This window comes from Cupressus sempervirens, chromosome 3 (genome assembly GCF_028749045.1).
Source record: "Cupressus sempervirens isolate cs-2001-9-10 chromosome 3, ASM2874904v1, whole genome shotgun sequence".
NCBI lineage: Eukaryota > Viridiplantae > Streptophyta > Pinopsida > Cupressales > Cupressaceae > Cupressus > Cupressus sempervirens.
In genome coordinates this window covers 580,468,556-580,491,536 of record NC_143120.1, presented here as the reverse complement: position 1 = coordinate 580,491,536, position 22,981 = coordinate 580,468,556, and the positions used below count along the sequence as shown (strand labels likewise).

The following is a 22,981-nucleotide window of genomic DNA, read 5'->3' as shown; positions in this document are numbered from 1 at the left end:
AAGTGGTAGTGATTATTTGTGAGTCTGATTCCCAAGTGGTGGTGAACTTTCTTTCCTCATAGGAGCTTGAGGATGTTAGTTGGCAGCTGGCCACTATTGTTAATCAGATTATTCTCTTTTGTATCTCTTTTGAGTTCATCAGGTCTACTTACATTCTTTGTGAATGGAACAGAGCTGCTAATTGTTTAGCCAAATGGGCTTCTAGTCATGCTCCGGGCTAGAATATTATGGATAGGGAGCAACTTCCCTTTGAGATGGTGCAATAATTTGATGAACTTGTTGCTCATGATAGAGCTCCTTGTTGAGCTCTCCTTGTATTTCTTTTTTTCTTAATAAATTTTTACCCCTCTCTTTCAAAAGATTTGAAGCAATTACATTGGGAAGAAGACATTCAAAGATGCCAAATTGAATTACTAGGAAATAAAAATATAGCTATGGTACAAATAACTATAACCTTATACAACATATCCAATTATAGAATGGACATCTAGGAAAAAAAGTGTCTCTAGAAAGGGTGACTTTACAATAATCAATGTAAAAGATGTCACAATATAATACCGGTGACAACCACAATAGACACATCCATTCCTATCAGTGATATGCAATGAACAAAATGATGATAGACATCTATAGGGAAGCAATGTCTTGTGAGAGAACATCAAACAGGGTATGGATATACCACTTTCCTCAAAGGATATGGTACATGGAAAGTGAATCTTTCACAAAATCAAAGCCATTTAACAAGCACTACCAGTCAAACCTTCATAATGTCAAAAAGTAGACTGCAAAGAAAACTTAGCACAGGGAAAAAATTGGAATAAATACATTTATGTTGACTCCTAAAACAATGTTATTTCAAGGATTTATCATACTTTTAAAATCAAAGCTTAAATTTTATAAGTGGACAACAATTAATCAATTAAAGGAGTGCATCATGTTTTAGTAAGTACTGGTTATAGATATAAGAACAATCTAAAATATGGTATGCATGGCATAAGTGATATCAAAATTGAACATTGTAAAAATAGTGAAAATTTAGTACAAGAATGAAGTTGATGTGCTAAGAGTAATAATGAATGCATGTTGAAGACCGGATCTCAATAGTGGCATATCATTTTGGGAAAGCTATGAAGGTTCAAATAAAAGGACTATCAAAGGAACATAGAGTACAAAGATTCACATCAAGTCCTTACAAAGATGCTTCAAAATTAGTGTTAGCTCAAAAAGTGATCAATTATTGAATACAATACATAGGAAGCCATTTGAAAAGCAATAAAAACAATATATTGTGTATCAAATGTAGTCATTGGTACATCATGATTTCAAAGGTAAAATCATGCAAAAGGATTTGCAGCCAATATCAAGAAAAATAAGTCAAATGATCATGTAGTAAACGGAAGCAATCAATTCATTTAGACATAAGAAAGTGCCAGATACTAGTTGTAATTGATGCTGAAAGTGCCAAGTGCTAAATTAGTAATTGGGGAGGAAAGATTTTATATTTACTAATATAGTTGTTGGAACAACTTGGAATTAATTCCAAATGCATAAGTTCAATTGTAGTTTTAAGTCTCTTTATATGACTGAAGCCAATAATCCTAAGGATATAGATTGTAACTTGGCTTTTGTTTCATGCTAAACAGATTATTATTCTCTTTCAAGATTTTCTTGTGTATTATTGTACTTATCTTTTTCTGTCATGGATAAAATGAAATGACAGGTGGACCACTTTCCATGCAAGCCTTGCATCTAAAGTGTCAAAATAGATAATACATTTAGAGTGATTAAAAAACTTGAAAAAAAATCATAAGAATAAAAAAAATTGTTTAGATGAATACATACTCGTATATTATATTCTATCACTATAGATGCATAACTAACTGCAAAGTTGCAAATGTATTCGTATAATATTTGTGTTATTCTTCCTTGTTACTCTTCCTTTAATTCTTATGTCTATGATTAGCCATGAATGACCAAGTATGAAAAGAAACCATTATGAGCCTACAAACTCAACTCAAAGCCACTATAAAGATCAATTGGAATGAGAGTAAACTAGGTCTCCTATAAGATGTCTACTAATAATTGAGTTAGTTTATCTTGAAATGTTGGTAGTTTATAAAGTTATCTAAATGCTTAGCTATTAAAATCCCAAAGGTTTATTGGTAGTAATATCTATAACACTTTGCAAGGATGTGTTGCATGCACAAGAATAATTTCATATCACTATGAGAAAATATCTTTACTGCCATATGAGGGAGAACTGATGTAGTTACATGTTAAACTACAACATCCATAAAAGTGATTATATGAAATTACTTATTATTTAGGATGACTAATATGTATATCATATAATATAAAATAATATTACATGTTGGCATTATGAATCATATAACAAATTATAATATTAAGGTCAATCCTTCTATAAAAATTAACCCATCTTTGTGGGAAACTAGTTGAACTTAAATCCATCTGATATGCAGAAACATATATATCATAATTGAGAAGAAAAAATGATCTCAACATTAGAATTGAGTTTCCAAAAAGTGCAAAATATTTTCTAAATAGGCTTCACAAGTTATCAAAATTAGGGATTTTCTTCACAAAATGTTCAAGAGACCATTTATGCAAACATCCAAGACACTAATTTATTACACTTTCTCTAGACAAAAAAATTGGCAACTGTAACTAGCTTTGTGGTCTAGACTTTATAACCAAAGACTAATTTTGAATGGACTTAAGGAATAATTAATGGTCCTTATTCAAGTGACCCCATATTTTAAATTAAAGGAATATAGAAGAGAAGTATTCATGTGGAACAAAACCCGATCTTAAGGATATTCAACTTTAATGAACAACATGTAACTAGAGACATCACATATATGACAAATTACAAATGCAAGATTGACTTTATAGAGATATCATTGTTAGAAAAAGATGTGGGAGAAAACTATTACTTCACAAATTGACTTGATCATATTGTTGAAATGCCTTCTAATTAGCAAGGATTGGTAAATATTATGATAATGAATTGGAACAAGAAAGGGAAACAAAATTAGATTCCATGTAGAGACTTCATCAAAAATGTAAATCTGCCAGGACTGCTAATGAGTTGATTTAAAGGAAAACATGTTGGGTGATGCGACGCCGCTCCCCTACCCACAGGTGGTTAATTATGTGGTGTTCCATGTTCACTGAAAGTCATGGCTTTTGGTGCAACGACAAATGGGCCCTACAAAACACGGGGAGCGGAAGGTGTAGAAGCTTCTACAATAGTGACCATGGTTGGTTATTGGTTTAAATAATCAAGTCATTTGGCATCTAAAATCCTTGAAAGAGTCATGAATTAACTAAAATTGTGACTACACTTATTTCTCAAAGAGACTTCATTTTATTTTTTATGTTTGATTGCATATAATATGGCCCTATTTTCTCAAGAATATTACAACGAAGGTTATAATTGTAGTCATAGTTTATTGTATGGATTCATCAAAATAGTGGTATCTATTTTTAAAGAGTCAATGGTATTTAACTAAAAGGATATTGTAAAACCTTTGCATCATTTAAAAGGTGTAGGAAAGGGATTCCTAAGTCAATGAAAAAAGATTGACCATGTTAAGAATGCTAAGTGATCTTTGAAATGGAGGTTTGTATTCATTTTAGAAAAAAAAATTTGCCAATGTGTGTAGAGAAAGGTTTGATGAATATTTGAACCCTTGGAGGACGATAATCCTTTTCATGATATTTAGGATTGACTTGGCAAAGATAATGTGGTAAATAGGTTGATTAACTTATTATACCTCGAGAACTGTCAGATTTGATCATGAACATGTGAAATAGATGTTTAGATCAACATGATCGTAGAAGATTGATGGGATTTTTGCAATGTTCTGCATAAAAAAAATTCCAAATATTTTTGTAAAAAGACATTATTTTCAATGGAAATTGACCCCACTGTGACAAATTAGATTGGCCGAAATAAGAATTATACTAGGTTGGCCCTTGATTTTTATTTGATGTTTAAGAAGGGAATATCATTGAGCGTAAGACACTCCATCAATAACCAATCATCTAACTATTTACTTTTCTTTCTACAAGTTACACATAAATGATCATGATTTTAAAGCAGTGATGATCACATTTGGGTTTCTAGATCAATTATTTAGGTGCCATAAAAAAAATTCCACATTTATTTTTTTCATGTGCATGAATGAAAGGATCATCAAGCAATATAAATCATTTTGTAGATTAAACAAGTACGACTAGGATATTGTTCTAGAGATTGATCAAATATATTACTTATTTTTCAACATCTTCAATGTTTTACAAATTCCAAATCACATAACTTTTAGGAGATCAAATAACTTCTCAAAGACAGCATGTTCAATTTCAAACGAATTCCATCTTAAAGTGCATTGAATCTACTTCAAACTATTGAGGATTCAATTTTATCTAATGTTTAGAAAGAAAGATGGTTACAAACCCTTACATACACATCTCTTCTTGAAGGTCTCGAAGTAGTTTTAAAAATAAACTATGGCCAAGGATAAAATATGATGCATTGAAAAGTAGACTCGCTCTTCTATGTATTCCAGTTGATTTTAGTACCCATTCAATCCATTTAACAATAGAAAATTCTTGAGAAACAATAGATAATCTGATTATTTGCAAGATATTGGTAAGAAATACAAAACAAACAAATATCTAATTCAATGATCTTATAACCAAGACATGTGTTAGATGATCTATGTGAGGTAGAACAAAAGACCAGTGCTTGGTAAAGAAAAGGGAACACATTTAATACCTTGAATATTGAAACAAGAACAATGGAGGTAATGAAATCTTTAAGAAATATGTTGTTTTATCACAAATCCTTCTATCTTTGCATGCAACTAATGGCAAATATTGTTTGTGTAATGGGTATATTCCAAAACTGTCAATGTTGTTAGTTTGTGGTGATTGATCAAGAAAGTACTAAACATACTTCATAAATTCTTTAGGTTTTAGGGCATCACTCCAAAAAAAAAATTGGCCTACTATTCGCCAATTTATGGGCAACATCTTGTAACTAATTTTAACCCTAAAGTGAAAAAAATACTTGTATAAAAGAGTTTAGGGTTAGGGATTGTTTCATAAGGTGTGATTTGAAAATTGCTTCTTATGGCAGTATTGAGTTGTAAGGGATTATAGATTGTAATCAGGTTGTAATCACTAGATCATAATAATATTGAACTTGTTGTTTGGTGGGCGTAGCCCAAGGATTGGGTAAACCATGTTAAATCTTGGTGTCTTGTGTTATCTTCTATGTGATCTATTATTTTCAGATATTGTTTATATTTGCATGTAATTATTATTTCTATCTATGGTCAAATCCTAACAAATGTATGCACGTGGGAAGGCAAAATATGGTTTTTCCCATTACGATCACTCAATCCTTGGAGTGGGAAAGAAAAATATTAGTTTGGTTAGTACCATACCAAATAACCCCATCATGATTTTAATTTGAAGCTTTTGTATGATTAGAAATTAATTAAATTAGTAAGGTTTATTCCATTTTAATTTTGTATTGATTAGATTTCATTTTTATTTATTTCATTTTAATAAATAATATATTTTATGTGTGTTATATTTATTTAGTTTTAGTTACTTTTTAATTTATGAAGATAATTAAAATATTTTTTGCTAGGAAATTATATAGGTTCAAGAGGCAATTATCTTAAGTCTAGTGTTCTTTATAATGTATTGCAAGTTTTCTAATGATTTAGATTTGAATTCTTGATTCTATTTTGTAATTTTATTTTATACTTTGATAAAGGAGATGTTTTAATGTATCTTTGCAAGACTATAAGAGACTTTATAAGTTAAAATTGTGCACTTGGGAATGATTCATTGTCATTGATTATAACTTGATCACTTCCTAGGTTGCAAATGTGTCATTTAAATATATTGTATGGGCATGTATTTCTCTATGATCGATCTAGATAAAATTGTAAAATCTCTTATGATGTCTTTGTGCATATAAGGGTGTATCTTAGCTATACAAATGCATAGCTTAGTCTTTTTTCCCCTCATTTTTATGTTTGAACTCTAGATTACATATTCATTTGATAATTGTTATTTGAGATTCAACTCAATAACCCAATAGGATTAAGTCACAAATTTCTTGTTTGACCTCTCATCACACCATTAATCATGGAATCAATAATTTTATTTTTTATTTTTTATAGTGTTAGCCTATTAGTGAACAAGCATTATTGGTCATGAAATAGAACTTATAAGTACATAATTCTATGATTATCAAATCTTATTATAAAAGAGTAATTATCAATCATCAATTTAGTCATTTTTGTTTGGGTGACTAATTATTAGTGACTACCTATTTAATCATGTATTTGGTAGTTTATTTAGTCACTTTTATTTGGTTGATCTTGTGATTTTAATGGATGATCAAGTTAGTCACTTATTTAACTTCACCTATGGTTGTAAATTGTAAAGAAATAGTAGAATGTGATCAGTTTTAGTCATGTGACTAAAAATTCTAATAGTGTGACTAAAAGTTTTAGCCACGTAGTCACATATTTGCCAAAATCTACTAGTGATTAAAATAGGATCTTGGATTGGTTGGGTAATTATAGAATATGTTTTCTATAAATACTTTGTAATTATTTGATCAAAGACATGGTGATGAAGGGGGGTAGATTAGGAAATCTTTTTAGGCTTAGGAAATAGGATAGTTTAGTTTCTTTTTCAATAGAAATATAATGTAAAATTCATAGAGTAAATTTAATTTGAACAATTTCATTTTCAAAAAGTGCTCTTTAGTTTATCATTTTAAATTCCTACAATTTTATTTCTTTCCATACCAACTCTCTAGAATAGAGTTGATTTCACACAAGTGTAGTATAGAATGAATTGTCGTAAAAATTTTCTCAATTCTTCTTTGCATATAGCCTTGGACACCGCCCTAGATTGATAAATTAAATGATGTGGATATAAACTAAATGATGCAAGGTGACAGTGCAACAATCTTGCACATCAAGAAGAAGCAAAGGAATGCAGCTAATATACATGGAAGAGGAGAAATAGGTTCATATCTCTGGGCCATCTTGGCCCAAGTGATCACTCTATCAAGTATTGTGTTATCCTGAAAGACACATCTCAATGATTCAGTGTCTGACTGAGCTATAGAATCATACTCAACATGGGGTCTATGTATAGTTATCTATAGAATACAATAGATATCCTCTAGTGTCATTGTCATGTCACTAGTAGGTAGGTGGAAGGTGTTTGCCTCACTATAGAAATTCTCCACCAATGCAATCAAAGCGTCATAATTAACCCAAATCTCAAGTACCTCACATAAATGTGACAAACCAAGAATGTCAATGTGTACTACCTTGATCTTTGGTAACTATCTAATGAGCCCCTAAGTGGACGAATATGTAGAATGAAAGGAAACATCTACGAGATCCACCTACAAGAATAAAATATAGAAACTACCATTAATTGATTAATAAAAGAAACTAAAACAAAGGAAAACTATGCAAGAACATGTACAAAGGTTCTATATAGGCAGGCAAAGGCATCTGCAAGATCAAAATTGAGAAATTCTAAGTCTAAACCTATGAAAAAAGCTCACTATTTTCATGCAACAAAATAATAAAGTGAAAAATTTCTATCAAAACTCGTATGAGAATACATGTGTTCACAGACAAGTAAAATCTCTTATACGAGTGTCCTCGCTAGATGAGATGAGTAAAAGACCTATTTTAGGGCATCCTACACAACAAGTGGGGATCCCTCAGATGATAATTAGGGGGTTCTTATACAAGATAAGAGGTTGTATAAGATGAGAAAACAGGGTTACCATATGAATAAATGTGAAAATAGAAATCGAAGTGTGAAAAACTAAAAAAAATAAACCAAAATGCAAATATTCTGAATCAATAGGAAGGTAATTGATGACTTACCAGAGGCGAGTACTCCCTTAGGTGATTATGTCACCTCTAAGCTCACATCTATGTGAGGAGACAAGGATCACCATTTCATCTCAAAGAAGGAATAATGAAAGGTCAAATATTTCAAATTAGGATGAAAATAACCTTTTTGGGTTTATATAGGATTTGATCTATTTTTCAAAAAGTTCTTTGATTGGCATAAAAATCACCCCTCCTACCTAATTTGATGATTTTGGATTCATTTTTGGTATCAAAATCAAAATTTGATATCATTAAACAACTCAAAATTGTAATTTAATTTTTTTGGAGACCAATGCAATTGACAACTTGTGCAAGCATCATAATGACACAAAATCAACCCAAGAACATAATCAAAACTTGTTTTTATTGAATTTTCAAACATCATCACAAGATTCCACTTTGGTCAACCAAGATTGATCTTAGTCAAACTTGGATACGAGGACCTCAAAACAATGCAAAAAAATGCTTTGAATATTTTGTAAATCAAACCTAATCAAGACTATATCATTTCTAATCATGAATCAATCTAATTCTTCCATCAAGTTTTTTCAGATCTATAAATCTATGCATCATCTTTTGATTTCACTCCCAATGGGGTATAGGGTGGATGCATCGCCACATCTATCATTCTATCAACCTACTCAAAAAAAGAAAGTCCTCATTATCGAGGGCAATTGTAACACTAGGGGCATGTCAAGTTCACTAGGACCCATATCAATTTGATTATTCGCTCAAAATCATAAATCTCAAGACAAAGATTCAGCTGCATTAGAATCCACATCAAATTGAATATTTTGATCTCTATCTTAAATTGATCTTCATTTAATCAAGTTCAAAGTTAGTTTGTCTAGCTCAATTGATCTTCATTTAATAAAATTCAAAGTCATTTTCTTATATCAATCAACTTTCATTCAATCAAGCTCAGAAACAATTTTGTAGCTCAATCAACCTTTATTCAATCAAGTTCAAAGTTGGTTTATCTATCTATCTCAATTCTTCTTTGTTCAATCAATTTTGGAGTTAGTTTCTATTTAGCTTAATTGAACTTTGTTTATTCAAGTTTGAAGTAAGTTTACCTTATCAATCGACCTTTGTTTGATCAAGTTCAAAGTCAGTTTATTTGTCTTATCAATTGATCTTCGTTCAATCAAGTTTGAAATCAATTATGTTGTTCAATCAACCTTTTTTCAATCAAGTTCAAAGTTGGTCATCTTTCTTTATCATTAATAGGTCTTCATCAATCAAGCTTGAAGTCGATTCTATCTCTCATCATCTTTTCACAATAGCTTTATTGATCCACATCAAGCTGTCATGTGCTTTAACATAAAGACTTCTTAAAATATATGTGTTGCTTACATCAATTCAAAGAAGGGCAAATGTAATCACCCAAAATTGATCTTCTAAAATAAATGCCCAAAATCCTAATTATCAACCTAAAATCATCAAGAATGATAACATCAATTTCTATCATTACTCTGATCTGAGTATCAAATTGCATAAAACCATTAACACATTAATTGGCAATTAAATCATCCAAAATCAATTAATTTAATTTAATGTTCTAACACATTTACTAAATCAAACCTGTTTGACAATTACACATGAAAAAGGAATTAAAATGATTAAATTGAATTAAATCTCTAAAATTGTCAATTATTAAATTATAATTAGATAAATATTCAATTGTCTTCTCCAAAATTCTAAAATTGATAAAAACAATTCAAAAAAAATGTTTGAGTGAAAAGTTGAGTTCAAATGTAAATCATGAAATTAATATGTAAATAAAGGAATTAACTTGACCATGCATAAATAAAAAAAGGCAAGTTAAGTGAACCTTTACATCATTGCTATATAAAGAGATCTGATTTTTGAGCTATCTATATCAGATGGATTAAGCAACCCTCTTATGACTCAAAATCAAGAAAGTGATTATATGCTTCGACCTCCTAAGGTATCTTATCAACAAGAAGTGCATGGATCAAACTCAACTTGAACTCGTCCTTGGGACCTATAAATTTAGGACTCCAAACCCTCATTTATTATGTGCAATTGAAGAGTAAAGTTATAATGTTGGATTTTCTCTAGCGACATTGTGCATCCTTTTTATTGAATAATTATTTTTATTGAGTTCATATAGATTAATTGCATCATTATTTCAATCATCTAGATTTATTCATATTATTACATACAAAAATAATAATAATAGGTTAATTGCATTCACACTAAATCCTTCTTTTCTATAGCATCTAGTCACTGAAAAGCTTTAAAAACTAGAGCGTCATACTTGTCACATTGAATAGAAGGCAATAGGTCAATTTATCATGGTTCTTGCAAATTATCTTATTATATTGACCATGAATCTAGTGACTTATTGAGGTATTGTGTTGTAGCTACAAGAACCAACTTTCACACACACACACACACACACACACACAAGTTATCCTAAATATAATTGTCTATCTATAGTTTTTTACAAGAGAGACTATAATTCACATATTGATTGGGAAGATAGATAAAAGAATTGGCATTGCAAATCATGTATGATTTTTTGCATAATTGTCTTTTTTCAATAAATAAAAATATGTTTTAAATTTATTGTATGTGTTTGATATCATTTATTGGGAGTCGAAAAGAGTGAACAAATAATAGTTTGCAAAGTAATTCCAAAAGAGAAAATAACAGATTTGATTATAGAGCTTAATTGCATAGTCATTAAAACCTATTGAGAAGAAATCAAAAGAATCTCAACTTAGAATGCCACAACCTTTAGGTGGTTCTTCTACTTCTATTATTGATCTCAAATTGGGAAAATGTTTGATGCTACTCATAGAAAGAATGTGGATGTTAAAATGCATGCAAGTTCACTAAGAATGTGGATGCAAGTTAGTAAACTTGCATGCATTTTAGCGTTGTCCACATTCTTTCTATGAGTAGCATCAAACATTTACTAACGTACATGCATTTTAGCATCCACATTCTTTCTGTGAGTAGCATCAAACATTTTCCCAATTCGATATTCACAAATAGAAGTAAAACCACCTAAAGGTTGTGGCATCCCTAGTGAAGAATCTTTTGATTTCTCCTCATTAGGTTCTAAAGACTATACATTAAGTTTTCAAATCAAACACGTTATTTTCTCTTTTAGAATTTACTTTGCAAATTATTATTTGCTCTATCTTTCCGACTCCCAAATAATGATATTGATCACAAGCAATTGTGGTGCACTTGTATGTCTTACAAAATGGACACTTTCATTGCCTATTCAAGAGCTATCATAATTTCCTACTGTAAAATTTTAATTATTTTGATAACTTCCACAACTTTTGCTCAAATTCCTCTTTGGTTCATGTGTTGACTATGATTTGAGCATGAAAGGATTTGAGGAAATCTTTGTCCAAGTATATGCAATTTCAAAATAAATTTTTATACAACCAATAGATTTGTTTCAAAAATTTATAACATGAACTTTTTTATTTTAAAAAGACAATTGCCTAAACAATCATACCTCATTTGCAATACGATCTCTTTTAGTTTTCTTCCCAATCAATATGTGAGTCATAATCTCTATTGCAATTCTCTTATAACAAAAACAAAAACCTATATAGACATAATTATATTTAGTATAACTAAAACTAATAAAAACTTATAGTGAACTTTTTAAAGTAATTTAGAATAGAACATACTTATATCTTATTTTGTTTATATATTTTTATTATAATTCTCAAAATAAAAATCTAAAATGAAAATTCTAAAAAATATATATATAGTAAAATCTTAAATATTCAAAAATAATCATTTATTTTTATTTTTATGTATAAACATAATCAAAATTTCATACAAAATTAGTGAAAAAATATTTTCAAAAAACATAATATATATACCATGGTTTTCTTCAAGAGACATCCTAGTTTTATTAAAAAATACAACTAATATAATATTAAAACTACTTAAAAATAATAATAAATTATTCAAAAATTAATTCTAATGTTAAAGATATCCTAGTATATATTTAAAAATTAATAGTATATATTTAAAAATTAATAGAGTTGTTTAAAAACCTCAACGAATATAGCAAAAATAAATTTAAATATTAATTTATTAAAAACTAAATTAAACATAATTCAAATTTTTTATAAATAAATTTTTCCTAGAAATTAATTTTTAGCATCAAATATATTACATCTTAAATGACATTTATAAATAATTAATCTGTTAACTTCAAACATATTATTGCATATTTAAATGGAAAAAAAAAAAAAAAAAACCTAATTCTTGATGGTGACACTATTCATAAATAACTAATCCTTTAATATATTATTGCATCTTTAAAAAGACATACATATATTTAAAAATAAAGAAAAAAAATCATCCTCACTAAGTAACTAATCCTTTTAACTCCGAAACATATATATATAAAAATTAATTCTTGCGTGTTGACAGTGCAGGATCTTCTAGACTTTAAAAAATACCAAATCATTTTGAAAACTATTTTAAAAGCGAAAATATTAAACTAATTATGCCACGTGTTTTCAAATTATTAAGAAAACAACTGACCTTATCTTTAAAAAAGCTTTCTATTTAAAAACTTTTCTGCTACTAAAATGGAACGGGCCGTTTCGCAATGGGAAACCATTTTCGACCGTCAAATGCGAAACGGGGTTTCCCCGTCGCCGTTTATAGTAACTATGATTTAGATAGATAAAACTTAAGCTACAACGTACTCAAAATTAATCACAACGGAAGAACCTTCTTGCAGATTGAAAAAAAACAACTTAATTTAGACCATAATTTGTGTATTTCATATTCAGTCGATTTTAATAACTATCATACAATGAAATGGACCAGGGTTTGCTGAAACTCTTCTTATATGTACAAGCGACTGGGATAATTAAGAAAGGACACTGAAAAATTTCTTTGAAAAAATTGTTCAAGGCATTGCAAAATATGCCCTGGCACATAGAGTTAGATACTGTAAAATTCTACCATTTTCACAAGATGTGGTTCTCAGTTGGCTGCCCAATCACTGCTTGCCATCTAATTTAGTAGGAGGATCAATCCATTTGAGGTGCATCTCCAATTCACCTGTCTCAACATTACGGAGTCTTAACCACAGTTCCTGAATCATATTACCATCAACATAACGAATACAGCTCTCTCTAGAAAGGTGATTGTCTTTTGAGGGTAACAGCTTGCGAATTTGAGTACTTGATGGAGTGCCCTGAAGAACTTTGCGCATCCTTACCGATGCTGCAAGAGGTTGCAGATCTATTTCTGCATCACCCATTTCATCATCTGCAGTGAAGGTATCTTTATCAAACACTTCCTGTAACATCCAACAGATATGATTAGACATCAACTCCTTCGATCTTTTGACTAGGCCGTTAAATTCAACATTTCTCATAAACAACAATTCATCCATCACATCAAACCAACACTTCTGATTAGACATAACCTCCTTTAAGCTTTGGAAAGGCCATAAAATTCAACATCAAAAAACAGTGAACATTTAAACCACAACATCCAACACTTATGATTAGACATCAACTCCTCTTAAAATTTTGGGAAAGCCATTAAATTCAACAATTCTCATCAAAAAACAGCGATAACATTTTAACCATAACATCCAACAGTGGTGATAAGACGTCACCTCCCTTGAACTTTCTCGACGCCATAAAATTCAAAATGTCTCATCAAAACATTGGTCATATTTACAACCCCTACTACACATGCATATATTATTCAATTTCTTGATGCATCCCCACAATTTCAAAGAAAAGTATTATGCCTTACAAAACATAGGTCAGTTGGCTCCAGGATCCAAATTGTAACTCACTGTCGATGCAGAGGATTTGGAATTGATTAAACATTACAATAGTTTAAAAAAACATAATAAAAATTTCAAAGAAAATTGTATCTTTTGCACCCTTGATCTGCTGCAGCCTTCAACTGTACGGGTCAGTTATTGGAGGGTATCTTCAAAACATAATGGAAAGGACAGCCAATAATGAGATAGTTGACAAGACATCACAACACCTGCAATTGTGGGGTATAACCTGTACTGTTTGATGGTAACCATTGGATCATTATTCCGAGAGTTTAGCAAGACATGATATGATTGAAACTTTTGAAAGATTTAGAGAGATTCGTGACACGATACATCAAATTATTTATGAATGCTAACTACTAGCCATTGCATCTTATAAAGATGTACAGCAGTACCCATTTTTTTCAGTTATGTGCAGTTTATTTGGTTAGGTGTTTATTTCCTTCTACTAGAATATGAGAAGGTTAAATTTTCAGGTTGTGCAAAATATTGCATGTAAAGCTGATAAATGGAATATGGTAACATAAGTTCTCTTTAGCATAGACATCCACTACTTGACAGTGCTAATTGGTTGTCTACTTATTTTAATCTTAAGCCTATCTGAATTTCATGAGCAATGCGGTGATTTGTCTTAATCCTGAGCCACTGCACTCCAAATTGACCCAATGAATTTTCAAGCCTGAGGCCAGCTTAGTGTGGAAAGAAAATATGCATAACATGATAGCTATAAAGATTTGTATTTTGTTTTTGGGATTGACGGCAAAGACATTTAAAGATTTTCAATATTAAATTAGATTAAAAAACATTGAGAAAGGATAGTGTTTGGAAAACATCTTCTGTATCAAGTTTGTGACTGCATCACTGCGGACAATAGGATTATAAAAATAAGGAACACAAGGTGTGCATTATGAAAAGATTAACAAGGAGTGGGAGTTGCCCACAAATTGCCTCAAAAGAGTACAAACAGCTTTGGGAATGAGAGGTTTGCTAAGACAAGTTTGTATCTTTGGCTTTCATCACTCATACAGAAGTCACCAGCAGAGATGGCATAACTATTACATGCACATTATCAGATTCAGATTAAAGAGGAAAAACATGGTAGCAATTCGTTAGTTGGAGATGTAGTCTCTTCAGTTTAGTTCCTATTAGATGTCAGGGTAATTTGAAATATATCCCTGCGAACTCAACCTGCAGGCTGCAGGCTGCACATACAACTAATAGCACTTATGTTCCATTTCTTGTGTTTTTGGTCTTTCGGTATTATGTGTTGCAGTTATCTCATATGTACACATGTGAACACGCACACATTATGTTACTGTATAACTTCCCTGCAGTCTCTTCTTTCAAATCCTTCTTGCTATCTTTAGTATTAATTCAAAGCATATTTCTATTTCTGCTGATGAATTTCGGGTTTCCAGATCATGATGCTGCCCCAAACAATATAAACAAAGTCTCTTTCATACACACACAATTGCTGCTGACGAATTTCAAGTTCATGTTTCAGCCCTGAATAATATAAAACAAATCCCACACACACATTGAACACACACAATTGTTGCACAATGCATACAAATTCCAGGTCCTCTGGCAGCCCTAAACAGTATAGACAAAATAACACATACACACACACACACACAAACACAATTACTAAGCCATATTGCAATAAGGAACAAACAGACAAGTCTCTCTCATACACACACAAAATAACTGCTGACAAATTTCCAAGTTTTGTTGTAGCCCTAAAAAATATAGACAAATGAAGAGTGCAAAAATTTGCACATGTCACACACAAACTTGCTGCTGAGAAATTTTCAAAGATGATTTGTAATGATATAGACATCCCTACAAACACACTCGCTGCTGACAAATTTCAAGGCCATGCTGCAGCCCTGAACAATATAAACAAGTTTCACACGCTGCTGACACATTTCCAAGTCATGTTGAGGCTCTGCACAATATGGACAAATCGTTTGTGCTCATACAAACGGATTAAGGTAGCACCATGAGGAATGCAGGGAAGCTTTGGGTCATTATAGTTTTAAATCTCTGGAGCATAAATATCATTCTTATCTTAATTCAGTAAAACCAAATCAATGCACAGGTGGGATAGGTTGCATACTGATTGACCAGAATGAGGGCATGTCAAATAGGAACAAATATATAATTGCTCCAAGAGGCTCAACAGAGGAACAGAATTAAAGGTGGATATACAGTTTATGCCAAGCATGATCTATTCCTGGCAGTCCTCTCTCATAGACATTATCAAGGCAAAATATTCGACTTGCGAATAGAAAGAAAATTACATCATCTATTCCTGGAAATCCTTTCTTAAAAATCGTAATGACACAAAACATATTAACTTGAAAATAGTAAGCAAATTAAATGGTTTGGAAGATGGAACCAATCTTTCCCCAACTATCAAACAAAGATGGAAATCAGAGATAAAATTTTCACAATCCATCATAATTATGATGGGAAATGTTGATGCTAAAGTCACACAATCGAATCCAGAAACCTATGATAACAAAGATGGAAATGCTCTTTCAACAGAATACATCAAAAGATATATTGTAATGACATACAAACCAAATAAAGTTGCATATTTACTAAATAAGCAAATCTTAAACCGTGCTAAATTACTGAAAATAAAATGCAAGACTAAAATCAGAGCAGAAATATGTTATCTTTCTAAGAGATAAGATGAGCTTGATCACCTAAATCTCATTAGCTGCTAGAACTCGTTTTGGTTTAAATTGAATTTATTTATTTTTCATAAAAACAAAAATGTTTGTAAGCCAAATCTTGTTTTCTTTGAATCACAGCTGCATTTCAAACTGATAGAAGCTAGTTCAAGACTCAAGTACACCCCACCCATTAAAGGTGCCCCATGAATTATACCGCCCATTTGAAGGAACCATTGAAATGGTTATCAAGGTTTCATACTAATTTCAACGTTAGGTAAATAGGGCGTAAAAAATCCCAGATTACTAAATTTCAAATGTTTCAAACTGGAATGGAATAGTGTAACAGACAATTATTGAGAGGAAAATATGTAGATCATTATGGTTTTTAACTTTTTATGAATGCAACCCATACACTCATCTCATAATGTGGGCGACTTGCAAATAAATTCGGAGATATGTCAGTCATCTGTGGCACACTAAATGGATACAAATCTCATTTGGAGGTCAGTATTCACAGGCTGATACTTTCAAGCTTTACTCAGTGCTCTAGGCATAATGAGAGATGGTAATAACATACCCCAAGTTCCAACTCACCTCATTGTTCCAGCTATTTAGTCAATATCTTTAACCCTAGACATAAGGTGATAGATCTTGACAAAATCTATGATGGTTCTTATCCCTGGTCTCCCTCTCGCACAAAGCAATGCTTTCTATCTAGAGTTCCAAAAGTAGTTCTCTGTTCCCAGTTCCCAAATTGGTTAAATGACTTAACATCAATGGCTATACCCCAATTACCCACAAAGAAGAGTAAGATATACATACTAGGAGTTTAAGTAAGTTTATAGATTTCATTTACCCTAAATATTGTTAAAAAATGGCTAAATGAGCTTAACATCAATGGCTATGCTCCAATTACCCACAAATAAAAGTAAGATATACTTAATAAGGACTTTTATTAGGTGTTATAGATTTCATGTACCCTAAATATTGTTAAAATCTGGTTACCCTGCATTTTACCCTGGCGACAGCGGTTGGGAATCCACTTACACTAGACCCACAAATTTCGGTAAACCTCCCTTCAAACCCAACCAGTAAAACAAAACTTCATGCCAACAAACACCCAGTTCTTCATCACAACAGGGGTTAAGAGACCACAAGGCAAACAGATCGCCAACAACAAGCAAGCCATTGAAGACAGCATGCTCAGAGCAGGTGCTCCAAAACCCTAAAAAATTAGCGTATTTTGATTTTCCCACAAGCTCTTCAAAAACTAAATGAGAATTCCAGTTTCTTACCACTTTAAGACTGCGAGGAGTAGTTGAAGATATATTGAGCGTCAACTCCTCATCCCACACGGGATTCAGATTGCTACTGATAACTTTCGTCTTGACCACCTGCAGAGCAACAAAACGAGCCCAATGAGAACAGGGAAAAAGAAATAGAGACAGAATTTAAAGAAAACACCGAAGCTTAAAGGGGTTAAAACCTGGTTGCCGAGCTTGAGAACAACATAGGGATCGCTGCTGCGGATATCCCGCACTGCGAGGCTCCTTCCTTTCAAAACCCGCACTTTCAATACCCCACAAATCTCCCCCATTTCTGCTTCTCCACACAAACCCGCGTTCAATGCCCGCAGATAATTATATACACAAGCTTCCTCAGACTTCAGCGTTCATTGGCTATCTGCTTTGACAAAAAGAGCACAATGCACAGTAATTCCTAAGCTGGAATCAGATCTCCCCACGCGGACGACCGTTGAGCACGAAAGGATCTCACGAATTATTCCTTGTCCGTCACGAAATCGCTGATGAATATATGTCACGGTATTTATGGAGACCCGTGACGCGTGTTCCGGGGCATGATACGAAGATCTCAATTTTCAACGCCGCGTAAAATTCAATGCCTTGCCTGAACTGCTCAAAGACCTTTTCCGTCCGGGCGATATAAAGATGACCAAAAAAGTCTGTAAGCTCAACGTCAGTTTTTGATCATTCGAAATCCAACGTACTAAAATACCCAGTTCCCGTTTCCCACCCGCAGGATTTCGATATGCTCGTACACATGGATGCTCATCGTTTACTCTCACCATGACAACGAATACGATGACCTCCTGTCAATCTCTAACTATTTTGCATTCTGATCCAACAAAATTATGTGAATTGAATATAGGACTGATTCTGACATAGGACAAAGCCTTCAATCATTTTGGAACCCTGATGAACAATTTTGGCCAGCTAATGGATGCTTACTATCATGTGTAGTGGGCCATTTCTGTCTATGGCAAGTTTGGAGGCTGTACAAACACGTTTCATTGTTTGTCTTATGTGGTGACTTATTTATTGGAATCAGTTGCCAAGCATTTTCTGTTGGTTTGTTTGAGTATTGGATTCATAAAGAGTGGAGAATTTTAAGGTTAATAATAAATATTCTCAAATTTTTATGTTTCATAATGGATGAATTCTGATAAATTACTACTATTCGTGGAAAATAGGTCAGGTATGTAAACTATTATGGGACATGGAACGTGGGAGTAGTTCTTATGGAATATGGATAAATAAAGATTGATTTGTTCAAGAAAGACATTTTGTTGAATTGCAAAGTTATCGTGGAAGTATGTAGATGGTGGCGAGTTTAAATCTTTTATTAAAATAATGATTACAAATTATTTGTAAAATTTAGATTAAGAAAAGCTGTCTTGTGAAATTTACATAATGATTGTCTTGGAATTCATTTATGAAATAATTTGAATCAATACAAAGTCTATGACAAGTTATAGAGTGAATCTTTATAAAATACATATTTTTATGTTTGTTTGTGTGTAAGGTTGAAAAGTACATCCTTAATACATTGACCGACTATTTTTTTTCTCACTTTGACCATTTTATTCTAATGCAATATTTATGTGCAAGAGTAAAAAGGATAATTTGTGTCTTTTAAAAAAAAAAATCTTGTATGAATATAATATAGACCCAATCGTGGTGTTTTTAGTCTTGACTCAAGACCACAATTGTGGACTTTAGTCATTGACAATTGACTCAAACATAAAATATTTAAATTTTCACACTATAGAGTTATATATAAGGACAAACTCTTGGCTCATTTAAACATCCATTCATATGCATTATCTACATCATTCCATTAATAAAGTGTTACATCGATATTTGCAGTGATAAGGGTAGATAGTCATATACATTATGTTTGGATTGTCTTCCTACTTCTCAAAACTCCTCGAGCCAATAAAGGGGCTTGACTAAGGCATATGATGGGAATCTATTTGACTTCCCTTTACTAGCATGGGGAGTTTCAATAATACTTATAAGTACCACCATATTCCAAGTGCATAGAAGTGAACATGAATGTATCAAATAAAGACTTGGAGTTAAAGATCACAAAAAAGGTTCAAGGCCATAGAAAAATCTTCAATGTATAAGTGCAAGATTTGACCAAAATAAAGTGAAGATAAATTTTTAGTCTATCCTAGTACTTAACAACCATGGATCTAATAGCATAAACAAAGTTAGCTCATAAAGTGTGCACTAAAATGGATAGGTCATGTGCATTGCATATAGAGAAAACTTCAACTATCTTTTAGTGTTATCAATTCTTCACAATCCATTAGAATAAACTAATATTTTTCTGGCTTAGATTGTGTATGAGTTTTTATACATCAACGTTTTGGATCACACTCTACGATCCATTATCATGATGCCAATGAGAAAGAGATGCACAAAAAGTGATAAGAGTTGTAGACAAGGCCAACCCAAGATATATTAGGGAGGAAAGGAACATGTGGTTCTAGAGAGAACTAACTAAGAACCAATAAAATAAAAGAGGGAATCGAAGGAAATAGGAAACAAAAAATAAAGAATAAAAAGACAAGGAAACCAATATAAAAACTCAAGAAATTAATAATAAAAGAAGAAAAAAAATTTAAAATAAAAGAAAATAATAAAAATAAAATAAAGCAAGATAATAGAATCACAAAAAAGATAAACCCAAAACGGTAACAAAAATATGAACAATGAGAGAGAGAGAGAGAGAGAGTGTGTGTGTGTGTGTACATGTGTGTGCTCATAAACTAGAATTAAAAATAAAAATAAATTTGTATGATATGTACACATATTGATATGTATTACCAATACATTATACATATATGTGTGTCTGTGTGTACATATATATGTGTGTGTGAGTGTGTGTGGGTATATATGTGTACATGTGCGCACTAATAAACTAGTATTAAAAAATAAAAATAAAAATGTACGATATGTACATATATTGATATGTATTACCAATGCATTATACATGTGTGTGTGTGTGTGTGTACATATATCTATGTATATGTATGTATGTATGTATGTATGTGTGTATATCTATATATATAGACACACACACACACACACACACACATACATACATATATGTATATGTATATGTTAATGTATATGTGTTGAGATCTGATTGAAAAGATCATTGTTGAGAGAGATCATTGAAAGAGGGAGATTGTTAAAGAAGACTATGTGTTTCAATCATTGTTTTGTCACTGATGTCAAACCTACTATTTGTTGGTAAGATAATTGCCTATAAGATTCAAGTACTATCACTTAGTTGATTGATGAGGAGGATTTGATCAATAAGAGGTAATAATAGCACATAGAGAAAAGGTTGAGTTATGAATATGTAATGAAGTACAAGGATCAGTTAAGACAGTGATGTCATGATGTATTGATAATCTACTTAAAGTTACAAATGTTGGTTACACTTAGAAAGTTTAGAAGAACAAGTTACACAAAGTTTGTCTACCAAGCTTGACCGAGTGGATAGTAGTTGTCGAGAAAAGTCAGTGCAAGTTGAGCAAAAAATTAGTTGGAGCCAAGTAAAAGTTCATTCTAGTGTATGCTGAGCAAAACAGTTGATGCCGAATAAAGTTTAGTTGATGTTGAGCATCAATAAACTTTAGTAGGTGCTGAGTAATTTCATAGTGGATGCCGAGCAACGTAGTATGTGTCGAGCATCAGAAGGTTAATAATGCCAAGTTGTTGCATTATTTAAAAGATCGAAGATTTGATAAATCTAAGCTAACAATTTTGTTTTTTTGGATTTTGTGAACCGGGAGGAAGATAAGATTGATGAGCTAGTGGCACAAAATTTGAGGTGAACCTTTTTTAGATGAATTCAAATGGATTCTAGAAGAATTTTCTAGAAGAGATATAAGATATGGGGTAGATACATTATATCCTACCTAATCCATTTGAACCCTAAATTAGATGGTGGATTTAATGAGTGGAAAAATATCTTAATTTCCTATTTATAGAATTCTCTAGTCATGAAGCAAAAATGGTCATGTTCGAGAACCTAAGGGAGACAAGGAGTCAAGGGTTCTGCTTCATCAAGTGACCTAAGAGAAGAATCTGCAATGGCATGCTAAGCAAGAAGGCTTAAGGAGATGAATGCTTAAAGGGTGAACAAGCTATCAAAGCTGCAAAGTATGAAGGCCAAGCAGAACTGAGGTTGAACAAAGATCTGTTATCTGCAAGAGAAGTTGTAAGTTGTATCAAATCAAAGCTCTACTGTTACTCTCTAACAATTGTATCAGTCTAGGGTAAATCCTTTGGATTAAGGTTGACCTAACAGTCATTTGTAAATCCTTTAATCGGGTGGCATTCCAAGTGAATGGCCTAAAGTCCTCTAACAAGGCTCACTCCTAATAGGGTGATTGAAATCCTTTAACCAGGTTACATTTAACAGTGTGTATTGTAACCTTTAATAGGGTTAACCTTTCATACGATATCACTTCAGAAGAGTGAAAAATAGTAGTATGTTACTGGTGGTTTTTCCCAAATTGGGTTTCCATGTAAATCATTGTGTCAAGTGTGTTGATGAATCTATTATGTTTCATGCTTTACATTTCTACAAGTTGATTTGATAGTAACCTACAAGTTTTAGTGATTGCATAGTCTTATGGATGCATGCATGAATATGAATGTTTTATGGGTTCACTAAGCTATGAAAAGTTTTATTTATACATTTGGACCTTGAATAACTGATTCATCCCCCCTTCTCAGTTATTCTAAAAGTATTCCAACAATTGGTATCAGAGCCATCTGCTTAAGAGAACTAGTTTAAAAGTACCAGAGCACAAAGATTGAGATGTCTAAAAGAGAAGTACTCAAGCTCAATAGAGATAACTTTCCTGCATGGCAAAGTTTGATGAAGCTACACCTTGGAGGACTTGGAGATCATGCATAATCTACCCTTTCTATGGAACATGTTGTTGGTACCCTAACTGTTGAAGATATGAGGAAGAAGAAGGAACACAACCAAGCAATGTTGGAGATTGCCTCTGCCCTAAGCTATGCCAAATTTGATGATATCAAAGGTCTTGGCAGTGCAAAGAAAATGTGTGATGCCTTAGCTACCATCTATGGAGGAGATACAAATGTTCTTAGATCCAAAGTTGAAACCCTTAGAGGCAAGTTTGATAAAATGAGAATGGAAGA

General features: G+C 31.9%; 1 protein-coding gene across 1 annotated transcript; it reads right to left on the bottom strand.

The window, feature by feature from the left end:
• Positions 1–12,752: 12,752 nt before the first annotated feature.
• Positions 12,753–18,097, bottom strand: LOC149567753 (Calcium-dependent lipid-binding (CaLB domain) family protein). Its single transcript, XM_089821013.1, has 3 exons — positions 17,971–18,097; positions 17,780–17,878; positions 12,753–13,299 (listed from the first exon to the last, which is right to left on the bottom strand). Exons 1-3 carry the CDS (start codon positions 18,079–18,081, stop codon positions 12,997–12,999), a joined length of 513 nt encoding a protein of 170 aa, XP_089677139.1. The 5' UTR covers positions 18,082–18,097; the 3' UTR covers positions 12,753–12,996.
• Positions 18,098–22,981: the final 4,884 nt, after the last annotated feature.

Coding starts and splice junctions, on each gene's coding strand:
- LOC149567753 (XM_089821013.1), bottom strand. CDS start 18,081: ATGGGGGAGATTTGTGGGGTATTGAAAGTGCGGGTTTTGAAAGGAAGG. Junction 17,879..17,970: donor TTCTCAAGCTCGGCAACCAG/GTTTTAACCCCT, acceptor GTTGCTCTGCAG/GTGGTCAAGACGAAAGTTAT. Junction 13,300..17,779: donor CTCCTCGCAGTCTTAAAGTG/GTAAGAAACTGG, acceptor TGGATGTTACAG/GAAGTGTTTGATAAAGATAC.